The sequence below is a fragment of the Lissotriton vulgaris genome, chromosome 3_2 (genome assembly GCF_964263255.1).
Source record: "Lissotriton vulgaris chromosome 3_2, aLisVul1.2, whole genome shotgun sequence".
NCBI classification, from domain to species: Eukaryota; Metazoa; Chordata; class Amphibia; order Caudata; family Salamandridae; genus Lissotriton; species Lissotriton vulgaris.
In genome coordinates, this window is record NC_141690.1 from 110,094,913 (window position 1) to 110,116,439 (window position 21,527).

The 21,527-nt window shown below is 46.8% G+C and overlaps 1 protein-coding gene across 11 annotated transcripts in view; it reads left to right on the top strand.

Annotated features, from left to right (window-relative positions):
* The window catches only part of PROM1 (prominin 1), a 630,080-nt gene that overhangs the window by 279,595 nt on the left and 328,958 nt on the right, over positions 1–21,527 (top strand). For 6 of the 11 annotated variants that reach the window (XM_086964059.1, XM_086964066.1, XM_086964060.1 and 3 more), the window contains exons 3-4: positions 3,215–3,241; positions 20,707–20,912. In XM_086964059.1, coding sequence (XP_086820185.1) covers positions 3,215–3,241; positions 20,707–20,912 — 233 coding nt within the window. The remainder of the gene's footprint in view (positions 1–3,214; positions 3,242–20,706; positions 20,913–21,527) is intronic. The other 5 variants (XM_086964065.1, XM_086964062.1, XM_086964064.1 and 2 more) reach the window with 1 other exon arrangement.

Consider the following 21,527-nt stretch of genomic DNA (forward strand, 5'->3'; position numbering starts at 1 on the left):
GAATCCAGTGGTGTGGAGTACATGGGACTCACGTCTGAGTATACCCGTCCCACTCGGGGGGACAAATGCAAAAACCACAGTTGATGGACAGAATGCAGAACAATGTCATACATTCACCCCAGTACAGAGATCTGGGCCCAAATCTATCGTTTTTTTGCACTCCACACCACCCCAGTTCAGACATGGCCATATGCAAATCAGTCTGACCCTGTGCCTCATGGGAACAGTCCAGCCCGAACTGCCAAGCCATGCCTTCCCTGGACTGGAAAAAAGCTTCCGAGGACCGGTTTCTGGCATTCCAGTCGTCTCCAGCCCGGCTTGCTTGAATCCAGTGGTGTGGAGTACATGGGACTCACATCTGAGTATACCCATCCCACTCGGGGTGACAAATGCAAAAACCACAGTTGATGGACAGAATGCAGAACAATGTCATCCATTCACCCCAGTACAGAGATCTGGGCCCAAATCCATCGTTTTTTTGCACTCCACACCACCCCAGTTCAGACATGGCCATATGCAAATCAGTCTGACCCTGTGCCTCATGGGAACAGTCCAGCCCGAACTGCCAAGCCATGCCTTCCCTGGACCGGAAACAAGCTTCCGAGGACCGGTTTCTGGCATTCCAGCCGTGTTCAGTCCGGCTTGCTTGAATCCAGTGGTGTGGAGTACATGGGACTCACGTCTGAGTATACCCATCCCACTCGGGGTGACAAATGCAAAAACCACAGTTGATGGACAGAATGCAGAACAATGTCATACATTCACCCCAGTATAGAGATCTGGGTCCAAATCCATCGTTGTTTTGCACTCCACACCACCCCAGTTCAGACATGGCCATATGCAAATCAGTCTGACCCTGTGCCTCATGGGAACAGTCCTGCCCGAACTGCCAAGCCATGCCTTCCCTGGACCGGAAACAAGCTTCTGAGGACCGGTTTCTGGCATTCCAGCCGTCTTCAGCCCGGCTTGCTTGAATCCAGTGGTGTGGAGTACATGGGACTCACGTCTGAGTATACCCATCCCACTCGGGGTGACAAATGCAAAAACCACAGTTGATTGACAGGATGCAGAACAATGTCATACATTCACCCCAGTATAGAGATCTGGGTCCAAATCCATCGTTGTTTTGCACTCCACACCACCCCAGTTCAGACATGGCCATATGCAAATCAGTCTGACCCTGTGCTTCATGGGTACAGTCCAGCCCGAACTGCCAAGCCATGCCTTCCCTGGACCGGAAACAAGCTTCCGAGGACCGGTTTCTGGCATTCCAGCCGTCTTCAGCCCGGCTTGCTTGAATCCATTGGTGTGGAGTACATGGGACTCATGTCTGAGTATACCCATCCCACTTGGGGTGACAAATGCAAAAACCACAGTTGATGGACAGAATGCATTACAATGTCATACATTCACCCCAGTACAGAGATCTGGGCCCAAATCCATCGTTTTTTTGCACTCCACACCACCCCAGTTCAGACATGGCCATATGCAAATCAGTCGGACCCTGTGCCTCATGGGAACAGTCCAGCCCGAACTGCCAAGCCATGCCTTCCCTGGACCGGAAACAAGCTTCCGAGGACCGGTTTCTGGCATACTCAGACGTGAGTCCCTTGCTCACTTTGCCACCCCCTTTTGTACCGCTGATAGATGAAACAGCAGAATTGACTTTGGACGACCAAAATCAGTGTTAAAGTTGAAGAACTGAACAGAGCTCAGAAAGGCTCCCTTTCACACAATGTGCGGTAGAAAATCTTGAAGTAAGATGTCTCTGCAGGGAGTGTTGTCGAGGGTACTATCGCCAGAGTGGCTGGGGTTTAGTTTATTATAAATGATGTAGATAATCAATTAAGTCAATGTCTTTTTCCATAATAAGTTATGTATACTGTTTCTACTGCTTTAGAAAGTACATTGGGACTTCCACCTCGACGACGGGGAATGATTCGAGCTTATGAATCGCGCCCTTTCCAAATAGCTATTCAATATGGCTTTCTTAAACAATTTAGCATTAGAAAAATGGGTTTATTACATGCAAAAAGCCATTTTGCTATCGCAAACACTGTAATTTTGGGACTCAAAGGCTTTTGTGAATTCAAAATGGCTTTGTACATTAGGCATGTGGAATCACAGAAAGTAGCTTTATTCTTTCTTACAATCAGTAAATAAGATGTAATTTTAAACCTGCTCTAAATAATTTTCAGTGTGTTATTTACTGTTTTCTATTTTGTTATGTTAGTTTTTTAATGTCCATTTAATACTAGATGTAGGTTTTGTTTTTATGGATGAAACGTTTCTTAAGTGATATTTATAATACTTCTGCTACAAACTAATGTCTGAAGAGGGAATGTAATACGGGAATGACAAACACGTTAAATAAAAGTGGCCTGAATCTTTAAATAAACCCTCACCTTTTGAATTCTTACATTTTATAATTTTTGTGGCTTTTAGATTTTTCCTTGTCTTTGCCTGACCATGTTCCTACTGTATCTATTTAGGGATAGAAATATTTCCTGTATTAGATCCCTAACTAGAGACAATCCTGGCCATGATGTGTAAAGGATAATGATAATTGATGAATCATGCAATGTATGCAGGTACTTTAAGCGTTTGACGGAGTGTGCCACACTATATTTACAAATTGGCCTTACTAATCCTTTCCTTAGAGGTAGCTATGGACATTCTGTCAACTAGGGCGGATTCATTTTTTTAATTTGCTTCTGTGAAAGGATGTAAAGCTATACCCACGATTGCTTCCTTGAACCTATACCCTCAGTCCCTTCCACCCGCCACCCACCAGCTTTTCCATATCCCTCCCCCACACATGCATGCTGTGGGTATGTATGTTCCCAAATACATCTCTGCTCTGGAGGCATGTTTATTTTTGTAATTATTTTGCTTGCAATGCACCATGCAGCCCTAAATTGCTTCTATGCGTATGTTGCTGAGTGAACTACCCCTTCTGTATGTGCCCATCTGTCTGATTGATGGACTGTACATCAGTGGGGTTCTGTTGAGAGGTGCCTTTCGGATGCTGGTGCTTGGTGGCTTGTTGCTCAGACTGGGCAAGGTGTCTTCTTGCTCTGTTTCTTTATGGCTTCAGTTCTCTCTTGTGATTTTCAATGTTTCATTGTTCTTGCTGGTTACTCACACTATTTGTCTTTTGTGCACGCTGCTGCTTCACCTCTGTATGCATTCTCCATCTGCTTCACTCCCACAGCCAGAGAATGTTGTGCTCACTCTTCAGGTAAAGTTTTGTCATAATATTTGATAGCAATATTATGTTTTGTTATGTTAGTGTTTTATTTACTGTGCTTGGCTGCTAGATCTGTGTATGACAAGATACCCTATATCGAAGTCCCAGGCTTTACAGTAAAAATCAGATGCATTATTTATTTTGTTTCATTGAAACAACTGAATACTACAGCTTGTAGCTTCACTGGTTTGTTAAACAGGACCGAACTAAAAACATGGGGGCATATGTACAAGGAAATGTCGGAGAGTGGAACTGTGCCAAATTTGGCACAGCTCCACGCTCCGACATTTGCAAAACACAAGGATGAGTCGTATATACAACGATACGCGCACCCTTTTCCCCAACGCTGGCGCTATAGTGCACTATAGTGCAAGTGTGTCTGCATTGCATGGGAATTATTTTTATGTGCAGGAAGGTGTTCCTTCCTGCACATAAACAATTAATAATGGCGATTTGTTACTTCTATGTGTGCTGCAGAATGCAGCACACAGATGCAGCACACATAGAATTAGCAAATCATCATTATTTAATGATTGTTAAGTGATTGTTAATGATTGTTTAAGTGCAGGAAGGTATATCTTCCTGCACATAAACAATAAACCATGGGGTTTTGCTCTACATGTGCTGCATTCTTCAGCACACATAGAAAAAGCTAAAACAAGGAGAAATAAAAGTATTTCTCCTCATATCGCCATTATAACTCCTGCTCTTGCATGGCGTTAGTTTTTGGCGCTGCCTCAGATTTACACATCCTCGCAAATCAGGGGCAGCGTGAAAAAGCAATGGGTGTTGCGGTGGAACGGCCACAGCAACACTCATTGCACACCCTTTTCTAGTGAAATTTGTCACTCTTATATGTTGCTTTTATTTCATGTTTTGCATGTTCTCAGGTACTCAATAGTATCTTACTGTGTTTCATTATGTTCGGATATCTATTACGTCGTATGCTAATTTGGAATATGCCTGTGTGCTGTAGTATACACAGAATGATCTCACTTCAGAGCTCTTCCATTGGGTTTCTGGTATGGGTGATATTGCAGCACATGCATCAAGAGCTTTGTTGAGAGCAGAAGAAGCATGGGAACTTTAGCCTGCATCTAGGCTGGAGCACAGTTCCTGATCATCATTTGTTTTTTAAATAGCACCTTGCCACAAAATTGCATTAGTCAAAGAACCAATCAGAAGTTCTAGTCAGGGTGATAGATGGTCGGCTCCATCCCAGTTTTGTTCTGTTAAGACTGACCTTGCCACCAGACCATGACATGCACACTCAAGACTTTTGAACTAAGACTCATCATAAAGGAGACCCCATACTTTGACATCCTCTTTCGATGCATATTATTTCATGCAACACTAATGCAGCTACTTTCTGCCAAAGTAATGGCTCAGTGAGGTATGCAGAAACAGGTGTTGAGATTAACAGGGGTGACCACATCAACCACTTGTAAGCCATCATAACCCAAGTGGTAATGTTGGAAACACAGGTGGCAAAATCATGAGACTGGCAAGCCTGGGTTATGAACTCAATCAATCAATCAGGAGTTTGTTAAAGCGCGACTACTCACCCGTAAGGGTCTCAAGGCGCTAGGGGTGGGGGTGGGTGTGGGGGGGTGCAGGTTCCATTCCATCAAGGAGGGGGTCTGTCGAAGAGCCAGGTTTTGAGGTTTCTTGCGAAGATGGGGAGCGATGTTGTCTGTCTGAGGTGGAGCGGAAGGGCGTTCCATGCTTTGGCCGCGTGGAAGGAGAAGGAGCGGCCTCCCGATCTGGTCTTTCTGGTGCGGGGGACCACGGCATAGGAAAGCTGGGCTGATCGTAGGGTCCTTTGGGGTGCGTGGAATTTGAGTCGGCTGTTCAGGTATGCTGGTCCGGTGCCGTGGAGGGCCTTGTGTGCGTGGGTGAGCATCTTAAAGGTGATTCTCGCCTCGACGGGGAGCCAGTGGAGTGTGCGCAGGTGCTGGGAGATGTGGCAGTGTTTTGGCAGGTTGAGGACCAGTCTTGCGGCGGCGTTCTGGATGTTCTGTAGCTTGCGGATGAGGTTTTTGTTTATTCCGGTGTAGAGTGCGTTGCTGTAGTCGAGTCTGCTGGTGACCAGGGCGTGAGTGACTGTCTTTCGGTGTTCGAGGGGGATCCATTTGAAGGTCTTACGAAGGAGGCGGAGGGTGTGGAAGCAGGAAGATGAGACAGAGTTGATCTGGCGGTCCATTTTGAGCTCGGAGTCCAGGATGATTCCCAGGTTGCGTGCGTGGTCTGTGGGGGTTGGCGGGTTTCCGAGGGTGGTGGGCCACCAGGTGTCGCTCCAGGCGTCGGGGTTTGGGCCCATGATGAGTACTTCTGTTTTGTTGATGTTTAGTTGAAGGCAGCTGTTTTTCATCCATTTGGCGACGGCTTCCATGCCTTCTCGAAAGTTGCGTCTGACGGTGTTGGGCTCGTTGGATAGGGAGAGGATGAGCTGGGTGTCGTCTGCATATGACACGATGTTGAGTCCGTAGGTTCTGACGATTTGGGCAAGTGGAGCCATGTAGACGTTGAAGAGCGTCGGGCTGAGGGAGGAGCCCTGGGGGACTCCGCAGGTGATCGGTGTGGGGTCCGAGCGGAAAGGGGGGGGGGGAGTCTGACCCACTGCGTCCTGCCGGAGAGGAAGGAGCAGATCCAGTCGAGGGCCTTGTCCTGGATTCCTGCATCGTAGAGTCTGCGTTTTAGGGTGCGGTGGGAGACTGTGTCGAACGCCGCTGATAAGTCGAGGAGGATGAGAGCTACTGTTTCTCCTTTGTCCAGTAAGGTGCGGATGTCGTCTGTTGCGGCGAGGAGGGCGGTTTCCGTACTGTGGTTTTTTCTGAAGCCGGATTGGGAGGAGTCGAGGATGTTGTGTTCTTCAATGAATGTGGCGAGTTGGCTGTTGATGGCTTTCTCGATGACTTTCGCTGGGAATGGGAGCAGGGAGATGGGTCTGTAGTTTTTGAGGTCGGTGGGGTCCGCTGAGGGTTTCTTTAGGAGGGGGTTGACCTCGGCGTGTTTCCATGAACTGAAAACATGTTCACATCAGTGAAATGCTTGAGAAACTAGAATAACTTGTTATCAATTATAGCGTAAACTCATTTAATTCCTGTTCCTTTTTCTTTTATGTATTTCTCCAAAAACTCATTAACTCTCTTTACACCTTTGGCTATTGTTAACCTATCACACAACTTCTGGTTCTGCAGTCCTAAACGTCTTCATAGTATTTGTTCTTCATCCATATTCTGCCAAACACCCTCCTATTAAAAATATAATCACCAGCTCTCATTCCAGACTCCATAATTTGATCTTTACGTTGTATTTCACGTGAGAACCATATCACAGAATCTGTGTTTACCAAAACCTACCTTTTACCCATCTTTCAGTCTGCTTGGAGGCAGTTGAAAAGCTTTACAAATACTTAATAAACAAATACAAATATAATAATGCTCCTTCTCTGACAAAATGTATGGAGTGGTAAGAGGGTTGGTCATATGGGAGACTTTATTCCCATAAATTATTGAAGGGAACATATTTCCGCATCCTAGCACCAAGAGTCCCTCAAACTAAGCATGGGCGAATTTTGCGAATCTCGCGTTCGCGAATTTTGCGGATTTGCGAACTCGCAATCCGCAAAATCCGCGAATTCTCGCGAATTTGCGGATTTTTTTTTTTTTGTGTTTGCGCGGGTTTCTGCCAGTTCGCGAGGGTTTTGTACAATGTCGCAAATTGCGAACTTACCTGTCGGGTCGCAAGTTTCGCGAACTTGTTGTTTCTACGTGTCCAGCCTGTTTGGGACACTCTTCTTCATCACTGCCACTCTCTGTCACCACTGCCACTCTCTGACTACTCATGCCACCCTCTGGCCCACCCATGCCACCCTCTGTTTCATCACAGCACCCTCTGGTTGTCCAGTCAGTGTACATTATTGTGGCAACGCAAGCACACCTTCCCTGCCTCAAGTGACCTGAATTAATTTGGGGCTGATTAATGTGTCACAGAATATTTTTTTAGCTGGCACCTGCTTCCTTAGTGCTTCCTGATTAGTGAACTTTTGCACTTGCTAAGTGCTTTCATTGTTGCAAAATTAGTTACAACACCTGCCCTGCCCCAACTGACAATAATGAATTAGGGGCTGATTAATGGATTTGAACTGCCAGCCTGGCTCCTGCTTGTCTCCCTTAGCTGTAATTCAGGACCTTTGTGGCATATGTGTAACTATTCTGAGGTTCAGAGCAGGGTCACATAATAGTTGCATCTGGCAACTGAACTCTGGAGGGGCCCCTCAGCAAGCACTACAGGAAATGGCTACTAATGATGAGCCTGAACTTTTGAACCTGGTAAGTAGTTTCAGTTTTGATTAGATCGTATTTCTGCAATTTTGCACTTATTCGCGGGGCGCGAAGTTGTACTGGGAAGCCGCGAACTCACGCGAACAGTGCGAGCAGTGCGAGCAAAATCCGCTGCTCGCGGATTTGCGGATTTTGCGGGAGATTCGCGAATCTCGCGGATTGCGAATTTCCCGAAAATCCGCAAAATCCGCGAGCGAAACGGATTTTCCGCCCATGCTTACCTCAAACTGCAGTTCAGCCATTTCAGCTCTTTGAGCCACGTACCAATATAAAACCAACCAAAAATACTTGGCTGTGTCCATGACCATAACTGATCAATACATGCATGTGTAAATGCAAGCAACTTGAATTTCATCAATTACCATTGTCTTGTTGACAACTTTTACTTTCTAATGATTAGAGTGCCTATAGAAGCCTAAACTATCAAGTCAAGTCAAGTCATAACATTTATATAGCGCACTACATACCCGGGGGGTTTCAAGGCGCTTAGGAAGGGGAGGAGGATTATTTGTCAAATATCCACGTTTTAAGTTGCTTTCTGAACGCTAGGTGATTCTGGGTGAGGCGAAGGTAAGCGGGGAGAGAGTTCCATGTTTTGGCAGCCAGGTATGAGAAGGATCTGCCTCCCATGGTGGCCTTGTTGATGCGAGGTACAGTGGCGAAGGCTTGGCTGGAAGAGCGAAGTTGGCGGGAGGGGGTATAAAAGGACAGTCGAGAGTTGAGGCACTCTGGTCCGATGTCGTAGAGTGATTTGTGTGCGTGGGTAAGCAGTCGGAAAGTAATCCTCTTATTGACGGGTAGCCAGTGGAGGTCTTTAAGGTGACCAGAGATGTGTTCGTTGCGTGGGATGTCTAATATGATCCTGGCTGAGGCGTTTTGGATTCGTTGTAGTTTCTTCTGGAGTTTTGCGGTAGTACCTGCGTAGAGGGTGTTTCCGTAGTCCAGTCGGCTCGTGACCAGAGCGTGGGTGACAGTTTTCCTTGTTTCGGAGGGGATCCAGCGAAATGTTTTTCTGAGCATGCGAAGAATGTTAAAGCAGGAAGAGGATACGGCGCTGACTTGTCTGTTCATTGAGAGTGAAGAATCCAAGATGACGCCTAGGTTCCGTGCGTGGTCTGTCGGGATCGGTGCTTTTCCGAGGGCTTCCGGCCACCAAGAGTCGTCCCATGCAGAGGGGGATTTACCTAAGATGAGGACTTCTGTTTTGTCTGAGTTCAGTTTCAGACGGCTTTGTTTCATCCATTCTGCGACTTCTTTCATTCCTTCGTGTAGGTTAGTTTTGGCGGTGCTGGGGTCCTTGGTGAGAGATAGGATCAGTTGAGTGTCATCCGCGTAAGAGATGATGTTGAGGTTGTGTTGGCGGGCGATAGCCGCGAGGGGGCTCATGTATACGTTGAAGAGGGTGGGACTGAGTGAGGATCCTTGTGGTACGCCGCAGATGATTTCAGAGGCCTCGGACTTGAATGGTGGGAGGCGGACTCTCTGGGTTCTTCCGGTGAGGAACGAGGTGATCCATTCCAGTGCCTTTCCTTGGATTCCGATGTTTCTGAGGCGTTGTAAAAGGGTGCTGTGGCAAACTGTGTCGAAGGCTGCAGAGAGGTCGAGGAGGATGAGGGCGACTGTGTCTCCATTGTCCAGTAGAGTTCGAATGTCGTCTGTTGCTGCGATGAGGGCGGTCTCAGTGCTGTGTTTGGCTCGGAAGCCAGATTGTGAGGGGTCGAGTGATTTGTTGGCTTCGAGGAAGGTAGCGAGCTGGTTGTTGACAGCTTTCTCGATGACTTTGGCCGGGAATGGAAGAAGCGAGATGGGGCGGTAGTTTTTGAGTTCGGTGGGGTCTGCTGTTGGTTTTTTCAGAAGGGCGGTGAGTTCAGCGTGTTTCCAGTCTTCTGGGAAGGTAGCGGAGTTGAAGGAGCAGTTGATGACGTCTCGGAGGTGCGGAGCTATGACGGAGTCTGCTTTGTTGAAGATGTGATGAGGACATGGGTCTGTGGGGGATCCAGAGTGGATGGAATTCATCAGGCGGATGGTGTCCTCAGTGGAGATTGGGTTCCAGGCGTTGAGGGTGTTAACGGGGGGAAGATGGTCAGCTGATGGTAGGGTGGGTTGGCTTCCGGGTTGGTTGTCAAAGCTGTTGTGGATGTCAGCAATCTTGTTGTGGAAAAAAGAGGCTAGGGAATCGCAGAGGGTTTGAGAGGGGGTGATGTCGTTGGAGTTGGCCGAGGGGTTGGAAAATTCCTTGACGATGTTGAAAAGTTCCTTGCTGTTGTGGGCGTTGTTGTCAAGTCGATCTTTGAATGCTGTTTTCTTGGCTTTTCGGATCAGTTGGTGGTGAGTGCGGATGGCGCTTTTGAAGGCGTCCTTGTTGCTGGTGGATGGGTCTTTTTTCCAGGTCTTTTCAAGGGAGCGGCACAGTTTCTTGGACTTCTTGAGGTCGTCGTTGAACCATGAGGCCTTCTTGATGCCAAGTTTGTGTTGACGAGTCTGCTGGTGACCAGGGCGTGAGTGACTGTCTTTCGGTGTTCGAGGGGGATCCATTTGAAGGTCTTACGAAGGAGGCGGAGGGTGTGGAAGCAGGAAGATGAGACAGAGTTGATCTGGCGGTCCATTTTGAGCTCGGAGTCCAGGATGATTCCCAGGTTGCGTGCGTGGTCTGTGGGGGTTGGCGGGTTTCCGAGGGTGGTGGGCCACCAGGTGTCGCTCCAGGCGTCGGGGTTTGGGCCCATGATGAGTACTTCTGTTTTGTTGATGTTTAGTTGAAGGCAGCTGTTTTTCAGCATTTACAATGCAATGGTTTTGCCTTTGTTAAAGTTAGAGCTATTGGCATTGCTCTTGACATTATTTTTATTTGTTTTTTTTTAACATAAATAAATGGCATTGTCATTTACAATAGCAAATTCAACCACTCATCTAAACACCCAGCCACTGATCCACCCGCTCATCTATCTACGCATGCACTTGCCAATCTCTTCATTCACCCACCCAGCTGCCCACTTGTCCATTCTGGTACCCACTCATCTATCAAAGCAGGCGCCCGCCGACCTCATCATACATCCGCTCCCTCGTCCCTCCCTCCAGCTGCCCACCTACTCATCCATCCACTCATCCTTCCACCTATTCATCCATCCGCTCACACATCCATCCGCCCACTCATCACTCTGCTCATCCTTCCACCCGCTCATCCATCCTCTCACTCATCCGCCTGCTCATCCTTCCACCTACTCATACACCCACTCATCCTTCCACCTACTCATCCACCCACTCATCCTTCCACCTACTCATCCATCCATCCACCCACTCATCCATCCACCCACTCATCCACCCGCCCACTCATCCATCCGCCCACTCATCCATCCGCCCACTCATCCATCCGCCCACTCATCCATCCGCCCACTCATCCATCCGCCCACTCATCCATCCGCCCACTCATCCATCCGCCCACTCATCCATCCGCCCACTCATCCTTCCACCCACTCATCCTTCCACCCACTCATCCTTCCACCCACTCATCCTTCCACCCACTCATCCTTTCACCCACTCATCCTTTCACCCACTCATCCTTCCACCCACTCATCCATCCGTTCATCCTTCCACCTACTCATCCTTCCACCCACTCATCCATCCGTTCATCCTTCCACCCACTTATTCATCCGCTTATCCTCCCACCCGCTTATTCATCCGCTCATCCTCCCACCCACTCACCCATCCTTCCCGCCACTCATCTATCAAATCATGCGCCGTTCATCCATCCATTCATCAGCTCACGTGTCCATCCCTCCATCCTTCCGCTGCCTGCCTGTGGGAAGAGTCCAAGCCTGCACGCATGTCCCCCTCCCCGTTCCATTGAGTGGGGGATTCAAATTTTCTGACACTCTTGCCGTTATAAAACTTTTAAATAAATTATATGACAAAAAGTGAGAGGCGTCCAAGGGGTAAGGGAGAGGAATGCGATTTGGTAGGAGTACTAGGAAAGAGAACACAATATTTTGAAAATAAAAAAAACATTTTTGAAGACTTTCAAAACTGGAGTGCCACAGCTTCTCAAAGGAAACAGCCGAATAAATACACATTTCAGACGGAATCTTGCTAGGTGATTGAGACGCGGAGAATCCGGTTGTGCCACATTCTTTGCCGCAGTCATCAAAGCTGTGCGGACCCGTTCAAACCGCAGCCGTGAACGCACCGCCGGGCTCATGCGCCTGCAACGGAGGGCAATGGCGGCCTGGTTGGGATAGCAGCAAAGGAGGTAGAATAGCGCGAATACTGGAGAGTGAGACAGATGCTGCCAGGTGATAACAAGCTACAATGACTTCCGCCATATGTAACACTATCTCTAACTCTGGACTCTACCATCAATCTCCCCAGGGGGCGACGTGGATAGTATTTCCCACAAGAACGGATAGACCACCTTCCCCTTCCCCGTAGGGAAACAACGGGCTATGCCCCGCAAGGACACGAAACAAACCCAATACCGAGCCAGGGGCCAAACGTCCCATCCACCATTACGGTCAAACGGGTTTTCACCCCTTCACCTCTGCTCTTGGATCCGATCTGATCATTTTTTCACACGCCCCATGGGTTGGCATAGACCTACCGGCACCCAAGGGCAAACCGGAGTCCCACAATGTTCGAGCGGCACACCTAGGTGGCAGACGCTCTGCAGGCAAACACAGGCCACACCTCTCGCAGGTGCTTGAACCACACAGGCAGACATGGTTTACACTGGCGCCAAGGGACGCACTTCGGGCACATAAAAGTCCCGTCTATACCAGGGGAAAGGGGGTTTTGCTTACTCCAGGAGCAAACGTGGATTGCAGCTGAGACGTAAGGAGGGCTTATCTGCGCCCAGCACAGGCATTCCAAGCACATTAAACAGGTCCACCAATAACAGGCATTCAAGGTGCAAGCTACCCCCACCAGCTGCCAGGCTCAGCCATAACACAAGGCAACGCTCATATTCTCAACCAGCCAACAAAAGACAGAGCCCGGGCTGGCACTGCCGCCCACGAGGCCAGCAGATAAAATAAACACTACAAGCAACAAGACCAAGACTGGCACTGCCCCAGCAGAGGGCAGCTACCAAGAGTTTGACAGTGTGACTCATGGGGCACAGAGTGGTCGCTTCCCCGAAGGTGAGTAGTGAAGTTTCGGGGTTAAAATGTAAATGTAAATCCGTCTTTGTAAAGCGCGAACTACTCCCCGTAACGGGTCTCAAGGCACTGCGGAACGTCGTGGAAATTAAGTGAGCTATTGCCCAGTCACATGTTGCTGAGCTGCCGCCGGAGGGTCTCGGATCGAACCGGGACCCTGTGCTACCGTAGCCGCTGCACCACACCTCTCGACACAGTGTCGACAGTGGGACTGCCTTCCTAAAATGTGACTTCTCCGAAGTCCAAGAGAGGAAATCGCATCAATACACTGCTAAGACACATGGGCGCCACGACCGAATTACACATGAAATATCACCTACCCATGAAACGGATGGTCACAGCCTGCACACTGCCTTCTCTTGACACCACGCGGCCTGGCTATATACAGCTCTCAACTCATCGGAAACACACACACAAGCAGTGCACCTGCACAACAGTGACTGCACCATACCATTGTCCTGACCTCACTGTACAACTGGCTGTAGAAATCTCATACGTGCGCTTTCGGGTCCTCACTTCTGAAGGGCTGCACATTTATACATGTATCACGTCTATACTTTGTGTAAAGCGCTTTAACACCATCTTGGATCATGCCAGCGCTATAAAGGTAAATAAATGAATAGGTGGAAACTGATGAGAACCACGAGCACCAGGGCTATCCCAGCCCGTACGATCCAGGACCCAATGAACACCCCCCTGGAAACCCGCCTGTATTTCCGGGGGTACGAATTTAGGGGCGTCAGTGGGAGCCGTCAGCAACCCACAATAAATGCAGAACACAACAGCTCTCCCCCCCAGACCCCAGCCCCTAGAAAGTTTCCCAGTGCATTCCACAACTCAGCACAGCATTTTCCACAAATTCCAGCCGCATTTTAATGTTTAAATTATTAAATGCATTAATGTATTTACATTATTCAAGACTTATGTGCATTCTTGTCCGATAATTTATGGCGCACGGTTGGGATGTCCGGGACCGTTAATGTCTACAGACCATCCTGCTGCAACCTTCAGCAACACTGCCCCGCTCTGCCTGCTCTGTGCTCACCGCGCTCTCAGGTCCGCCCCCCCCCCCCCGCCGCCGGGGGGCTCCTTGCGACGGCGGCAATCTGTTGACCTCTCCGGTCTCCCTCTTCAGCATGGGAGACCGGCAACGTCCTCCGCTTCTTCCGGGGCTCCCTCCAGGCAGGCCACGGGAGCCCCGCGTGGGCCGCCATACTTCTTCTGGGCCGCCGTCTTCCTTCTTCCCCCGGGCGGCGGGGGGGCGGGCACTTCCGGCCGGCCGCGCTAGGATTGGCCGGCCGGCTGAAGAAACCCCCGGGCGGGGATCGAGCAGTAAGGGAGGAAGGGAGGGAGGGAGGGGGAGAAAGGGAGGGAGGGGGAAGGTCACTCACCTCCAGACCTGGGCATAATAAGGAGACCCGTCCCGAGCAGCAAGGGAGGTGCCGGCAATGCCGGACCAGATTCGGGGGCGTTCCCGGCTTTCGGCTGACGTCGCGTGACGTCGGCAAAAGCCAAAGAATCTCGGGAACGCCCCCGAATCTGGTCCGGCATTGACGGACAGGCCCCTCGTCCAATGGCTAGGCTCCATTTATGGAGCCAGCCAATAAATGACGAGGGCCGACCCAAACCCACACTACAGTTCTCATTAGGTTTTCGCCTGCGCGAAAAAGATGCGCAGAGCGCATCTTTTCGCCAGGCAAAACCTAAAAAGGTCCTTCAAAGACCCCACACATACTTCCACAAAGCTCTGTGTAAGGCAGAGCTCTCGCCTCCCATGCATCTTGCTTCTGTTTCCCTCACTTCCCTCCTTCCTGAGAGAACATGGCTCCTCCGGCTCGGATTCTGTCAATTATCAAACATACACTTTCATCGCCCTCTGGTCGCCTGCAGCCAGCCATCTTTGGTATGACAGTTGATCCAACTGTGCGGCCTGCAGCAGAGCTTTTTGGACACCAGTTTCAAAGCCTGCAGAACACAAAGCACTTGTGAAAGACATTTCAAAAAGCAACAAGCAACCACACCACCAGAACAAGGGCTCAGAACTGCTCAGAACAACTGGGATGCAATATCTCTCCCTAATATCTCATGCCACTTAGCAGCAGAACAGTGTGGAGAATTTTGCATTCCACTGACAGATATTGAATTAGAACTGCCTCGTGTTATATAAGCCATTTGCTATCCCAACCTTGTAGTTACATAGGGCTGGATCAGCTGCTGGTTTGATCACACACTTCAGTAGTAATGCTTTGCTAAAATATACATCTGTGACCTACAGGTGCACAAAGATACTGCAGCATGGACACTACCCAACAAAGCCTTCCCTGCCACGTAAATGAGATGTCTCTTTTTTAATGTATTTTATAATGCGATGGAAAGAAACTGATGCTGATTCATTTAGTTTTTTAGGCAGATTCCCCGGCCGGGGACATTTCTTGCTTAAGCTTTCCTGTCTGGGATGTTTGTACAGGACACTGCAGCTGCTGTAATCTGAATGCCCAAAATATAATGGCACAGTTTAATTATTTAACTCTGCATGGGGCACTAGGAATCTGTGTGGCATTAGCTCACTCAAGGGTTAAATATCTTGCACATGGGTCCTGTTGATAAATGATGGCTGCCATTACACTGAGGATTCTCTTCATTTACTGACTTTTGATATTAGTGTTAGCAACTATCCTGTTGCCCGTACAGACAGTCAGTGGGTGCATTGAGATCTGGCAGAACAGCCTGCAGGTATACATTCGGTCAAAATACACCCCAGGATTTCCTTCCAACCTCGTTGATCAGCTTGAGAAGTTAATTCCCACCCGCACTCTAGTGTGGAGTTGACCCCTTGTAATACCTAGATGTACTTCATCACACCAAGTCCTAGATTTATTAAGCACTAGTATGCAAAGCGGTGCAAAAGGTGGCGGCGTTCAACATTTATGTGCAAATGCTTTTTTGCACTGAAATTTGACCAAAGCACAGCTGCAAAACGATTTTCAAGACAAGCAAGATAATCCATGCCGAGTGGCCATTTTGATGCAGGTGACCATGCACAGAGAATAAGGCTAACCTACCTGCTAAAAGTATGCAGGAGCAATCATTTTAAGCAATTTCTTAACAACATAAAATACACCAGAAATCACCCACCCCTGAAAAGTGGCAATGAAGGTAGTGATACGCAGACAGACACTGTGATTACTGCAGCCAGTAAGGAATTATCTAGGAGAAGGGTGTGCAGGGAAAACAATCTCTAAAGTAAGGGTGACTGATTGGGAGATATGAGGAGATGATCAGTGACATCATATTGAGGCTCATAAAACAAAATGAGCCCTTCCCTGACCCAACGACATGAAGGTTGCTTGTAAATGCAACACCTGCACAGATAAAATTCACTTGCAGTACTTCATCCGTAGCATTAGGCTTTTTCCAGAGCCTATAACCCGAAGAGACTTGGAAGTCACAATACATACTGTCTCAATTCTTGCCACGTATTTAAAAAGCAATTCTTTCCATCCCACCAAAGTAGTCCTGCCCTATCACACCATAGAACCACAGTCTTCCCCTAGCAGGACCTATTTAGAAAGATCTTGGGACAGACCTCTATGCTATTGCCAACTTACCATGTGTCCTCTGTGCCCTTGACTATATGATGTCACATTGGTCCTTGATGCTGAAAGCTCAAAGACACACACTCAGTGTACAGACAATATGGCAAATATTGCTTCACTGATGTCACGGCCAATTACCTAGGTTGTAAACTTGATTCATACATATTGAGGCACTCTACTGTCAATCAACACATTGAAAGTGGTGTGTACGGATACGCTATGATAGTAGATATCAAAATCTATCAGTAGATGACAGATCATAGGCAACATGAGGAATGTGTTCCCACTCCCATGCCTTTAAGTGAATTAAGATGACACCCTTTGCAAATTCGACCCCAGCAGAAGAAGCCATCAACACAGCGCACAGGAGGATATCTGGTGTTACAGAGCAATGCCTTGGCATTCTCAATGTTCAGGTGCCTCTACCGGTCTGAGGTTAGTCACGAAGAAAATTTGTCTGCGGTGGGATTGTTGTTTATTCGACATTGCACAACCTATGTGTGTGAGGCGGAATACCATTTAAAGAATGTCCAGACAGCAATGGCCAATCTCATGAGGACACTACCAGTACAGGCCCCAAACCTGACACAGGCTCACAGGATGAACCGATGAGGAGAGGGAATCATTCTCAATTTCATTACCTGTACATTCTGCATGAACAGTGACATATTAACATTATATATCAAAATGCAGCAATGTTATTGCTGCAAGCTGCCATACGTACCACGGCCATAAGCATAATAAATCACATGACTGATCTGGCCATTAAATGGCTTCTGGCCAGTCTAGTATCCTGTGGCAGACTGTGAAACAGAGCTCTCGCCGATCTACTGTGGCCTGCCCATTCACTGAAGAAGATAATGTTAAAAATGAATAAAGTTGTGCCTCACCTACATGAGACTCAATGGTAGGTTGCTTGAAAACATTTAACTCCAGTACATCAGCTATCCCGGTGAGAGCTCCATAGGACATTCACTTCATATTTGGCCATCTGTACAGGCAAGTGTTTGTGCTGTTGGAGAGTGACATGAATAGCCCTTGTAAGTGCACTTATCTTTGCCATTTCATCCACAACCTGTCTAATCGTTGTGCACATCATCCAACACCTTATGTGGCAGGATATAGCCAAAAGGTGAAAAACTAGACATGTATGCACATAATATGAAGATGAATACACTTTTAGACATGTCCTGATTTTAATGACTCTTACGGATAGGCATCAACATGGCCAATATTTCAATTGTTAACATAGTCATGTGAATTTCTACCTCCTGCAAATTGAATTAGATTTTTCTCGTCCTTCCTTCAGTATTGTATTATGGGATTCCTGGTTCACTCCTGGGCTGACCTCTTGGTCCTAGCCATATGGATAAGAAATGTTGGGGTGTCCTATGGAATTTCCACACTCACCAGCACCTTCCCAACCCAACTCAAGCGGCCTCTTGGATTTTGTGTACTTTCTACAATCTATAATCTTCTTAATTTTCTTAGCATCTGTGTAGGCAATGGAGTCTCTATCACACAGCGCAAGCATGCCACAGAATAACAATATGCACTTTGCACCGTGCAATGCAGCTGCTTTTTGTGAAGAGTTTACTTTTGTGGAATTTAGTAAATTTAGGCTCATGGCAATTTTTTATGAAACAAGTGAGATATGTATTAGCCTGTTTATTTTCTTAAACTCTATGAAAAATTTACATTAGTCACCCTTGCATTTAATCAAAGCAGTAATCACAAACAGACCATGAAACGTAGAAGAACCAAAACTTGAGAAACGTCTAAAAGAATTTTGTCCTAAATATAAATCAGTTGTTTTAACTAATGTGTATCACAACTGAATAGACATCCAATTGAGCTAACCTCCTGAAACGATCTATCAATCTAAAAAAGACCGTTTTTTTTGGTTCTGCGTCGACTGTACAAATAACATTTACTTGGTAAGAACTTCTTTTGACCCAGACGATCGTGCTGAGACGGGTGCATTTACTCACCAATAGACTTCTAATTGAGCCTTTTTCGAGTGAGCACATATACAGTGTTTGGATACACAAATTTCTCCAATCATTTGGTAAAACGCATTTGGCAACAGATACATGAAAAGTACACAAAGATTACGTTGTGAGCCCTGAAGAAGTCCGATTGTGGACGAAGCGCGTTGGCGGTTGCAAAAAAATGTGTGAATAACGGATGAATTACTAATATCGAAAGAACATATCGTCTCTTCGTAGGACAACAATTGTGCTATAAATTTGTTTTAGTGTGGATTGTTGACATTTGATATACATAAATGTGCTTAGTTTTTTTGTTGTTGTATGGTACTAGCGGAACCAGTAAGGTTTCTTCTGGTTTCTCTATATTAGGACCTAGGGGATTGCTTCCCAAGCTCTTTGCACCTTGATTTGTGTTTAAACCATGGAACGTTGAGACTAGTGCGGGAATCTATGCTCTGATCCCCTTCTTTTGTGCAACATTTACTTGCAAGGGAGAAAATTTTAATTCTCCGCCATGCGATCTTTCATCGATCCAAATACCACTGTAGCTTCAGATAACTGTTGTCCAATGCAGGGTTAAATCCAACTCTTCACAGTTGGGACATCGACATTGCTGGTCCCTGTTCATATCGACCTTCTCCAAAGCTTTGGGGTACACACACTTCTTTGAACTGGGTAGCATTTATCACCTTTTAAAGGGGTCTTTGTAACTGTCCATGATGCTCTGACCCAGTGAGATCTTCTTTGTAAAAGCAGATAGACTACTGGGGCTTGCCAAATTTTACGACTGTCTTGACACTAGAGTTGCAGGCTGTCCTTTCTCCTACGTCCCTCTCTCAAAGTGTGCACTAGACTATAGAAAGCAGACGGATCTCTTCCTTAAGTTTGTATCCTCTAGAGATGCCTAGTCTTGGCCCAAGACCTTGTACACCCTACAGTTAGAGGGTTTGGCTTATGCCCTCTTTCAATCTCCGTTTCAGTGGTGCAATCCTGATGGCCCCTTTTCATACTCACCTGCAGATTGAGGGACCACTCCAATTACACAAGGGACCACATCTACTGAAAACATTGCCACTTCATTGCAACACTAGATCCCTCTTTATGCGTTGTTCCCCTCGGCCCCTACTTTCGTTGGTAGCTGATGCTTCCTCCCTTATGCCTCACTGGCTTGAGCACTATGTGCACAGTGTGCAGCTGTTGGTCTTCAGAAACTGTTAGGGTTTTCTTCCTCTAAGGCTTATGCCAAGGGCTATATTATGCCAAAGCAAGAGGTGATTACGATGAATTCATATTAATCTCCTCCGATGAAAGCTTCTTTGGAACACAAAACATGACACCTTCAGCTAGTACTTATGTGCACGTTACTTGATGACTGTTGTCTCGGCACAGTGGCATATCGTGATTATTCCGTTGTTTAACAAAGCCCTATTTAAAAAAAAAAAAGCTAAATCGCCAATGAAGTGGAATCAGTTTGGAGGGACCCGAATCCAACTTTAACACCTATTTAGTTATATTTAAAAGTCACAAATCCCTTAAGAACAGTCGGAGGTTGTGGCCTGCGTAATTAGCTTAAACACTATATAGGAGAGGACTGAGATAAAATATATCAATAACTTATATAAACAAGCTTTTGCAATGCAATAGGTCATGCATTTGCGAGAGTTTAAGCTATTGGCATTGTAAATGACAATACCTTTTATTTATATGTTTTGATAATTAATACAAAAATAAAAGGCATTGTCATTTACAATGCCAATAGCTGAAACTCTTGTAAATGCAAGACCTATTTCATTTCAAAGAAGCGGATGCTATTGTCCCAAGCTGCTTGGAAAGTGAAATCGCGCATGGCGCGCTGAATGTTGCAGGAAAGCATGTCTGCTTGCAGTAGGAGGAACTCATTAATGAAAAGAAGGCCAGTGCTCATAGGAGGTTACAAATAAAGACAAGGCGGTACTAAGGAGGAACTAACAAGCCTATTAACGAATCGGAAGCCAGCATTTACAAAGGACAATGACAGAAGCCAATGAAAATGTGGGCAGAGAGTGGGTGGAGCTTCAACTCCATTCTGAAATACAGCATGTCTCACAGAGCTGCGCATGTGCTGCCCAGGCTCTTCCTAAAGAGTGAAAGTATTTTTTGGCATGCCGTTTCATGTGCTGCATTTAATAATGTTTCTTGTAAGCCATATTGGAGATGCTTAGATGTCCAGAGCATTCACACATTGAATTAAAACTCCCAAACTTCTTTCATTGAGATTTGTTCTGTGCCTGCAGGTTTTTCATGAAGTTATGAGCCCTTTACTTCTTCCTTTTGCCTAGGGTTTGCTTGTGTTACCTTCATGAATGGTTGTTACAGTTGTCTTTGTTTGACTTGCAGACGCTGCACTATGAGGTTGGCTTCATTGTTGCTGCTGCAATAGGGCTGATGTTCGTCCTGCTCATGCCGCTGGTGGGGCTGTGCTTTTGCATGTGCCGCTGCTGCGACAACTGTGGCGGGGAAATGCATCAGCGTCAGAAGAAAAATAACGACTGTAAGAGAGGCTGCTTTGCAACATTTCTTTTTGCTTCTTCTTTAATTATGAGGCAAGTATTTTATTTCGCTTTTGCTGTTTTCCATTATGTTAAACTTGTGACGTGTTTAGATATCGTCTTTTGTTACCTTCTATTGTTTGCCTTACTAATCTTATTTCTCCTTCGTGTTATTTTCAACGTAAGCCTTTTTTGTTTGCAGACAAGCCGTCAGGAATACTGTCAAATTTCCAAGATAAAAACTATTATTATCTGTTGTTTGGGTGATTTGCGTTTAGGTCTGGCGTTAGCCAAGACCTTTTGATTTTACAAAAATTATATGTATAATATGCCTTATGCCGTCTGCCAGTCCTATTCATACACTGGTTTGTGATGTGTCATTTACATTTTTCTTCTGCAGCATGGGGGCACTTATCAGCCCACATCAGCCACTATTTAGCTTCACTGAGACAGCATTCTGCCCATACACAAGGAGCACATACACACACAAAATAGTTTAGACACATTTTTTCCCTAGATTTATGAGTGCAAGGCAGCTTTCCCAACAATAAATTTAGCAAAAAGCATGTTAATGTTAATGTGATATGGGCTTGTATAGCGCGCAGCTGCCCCAGCCAAGGGGCGTCCCGGCGCTTTCTGTATGAGGAGTGGACAGATGGTGGGAACGGG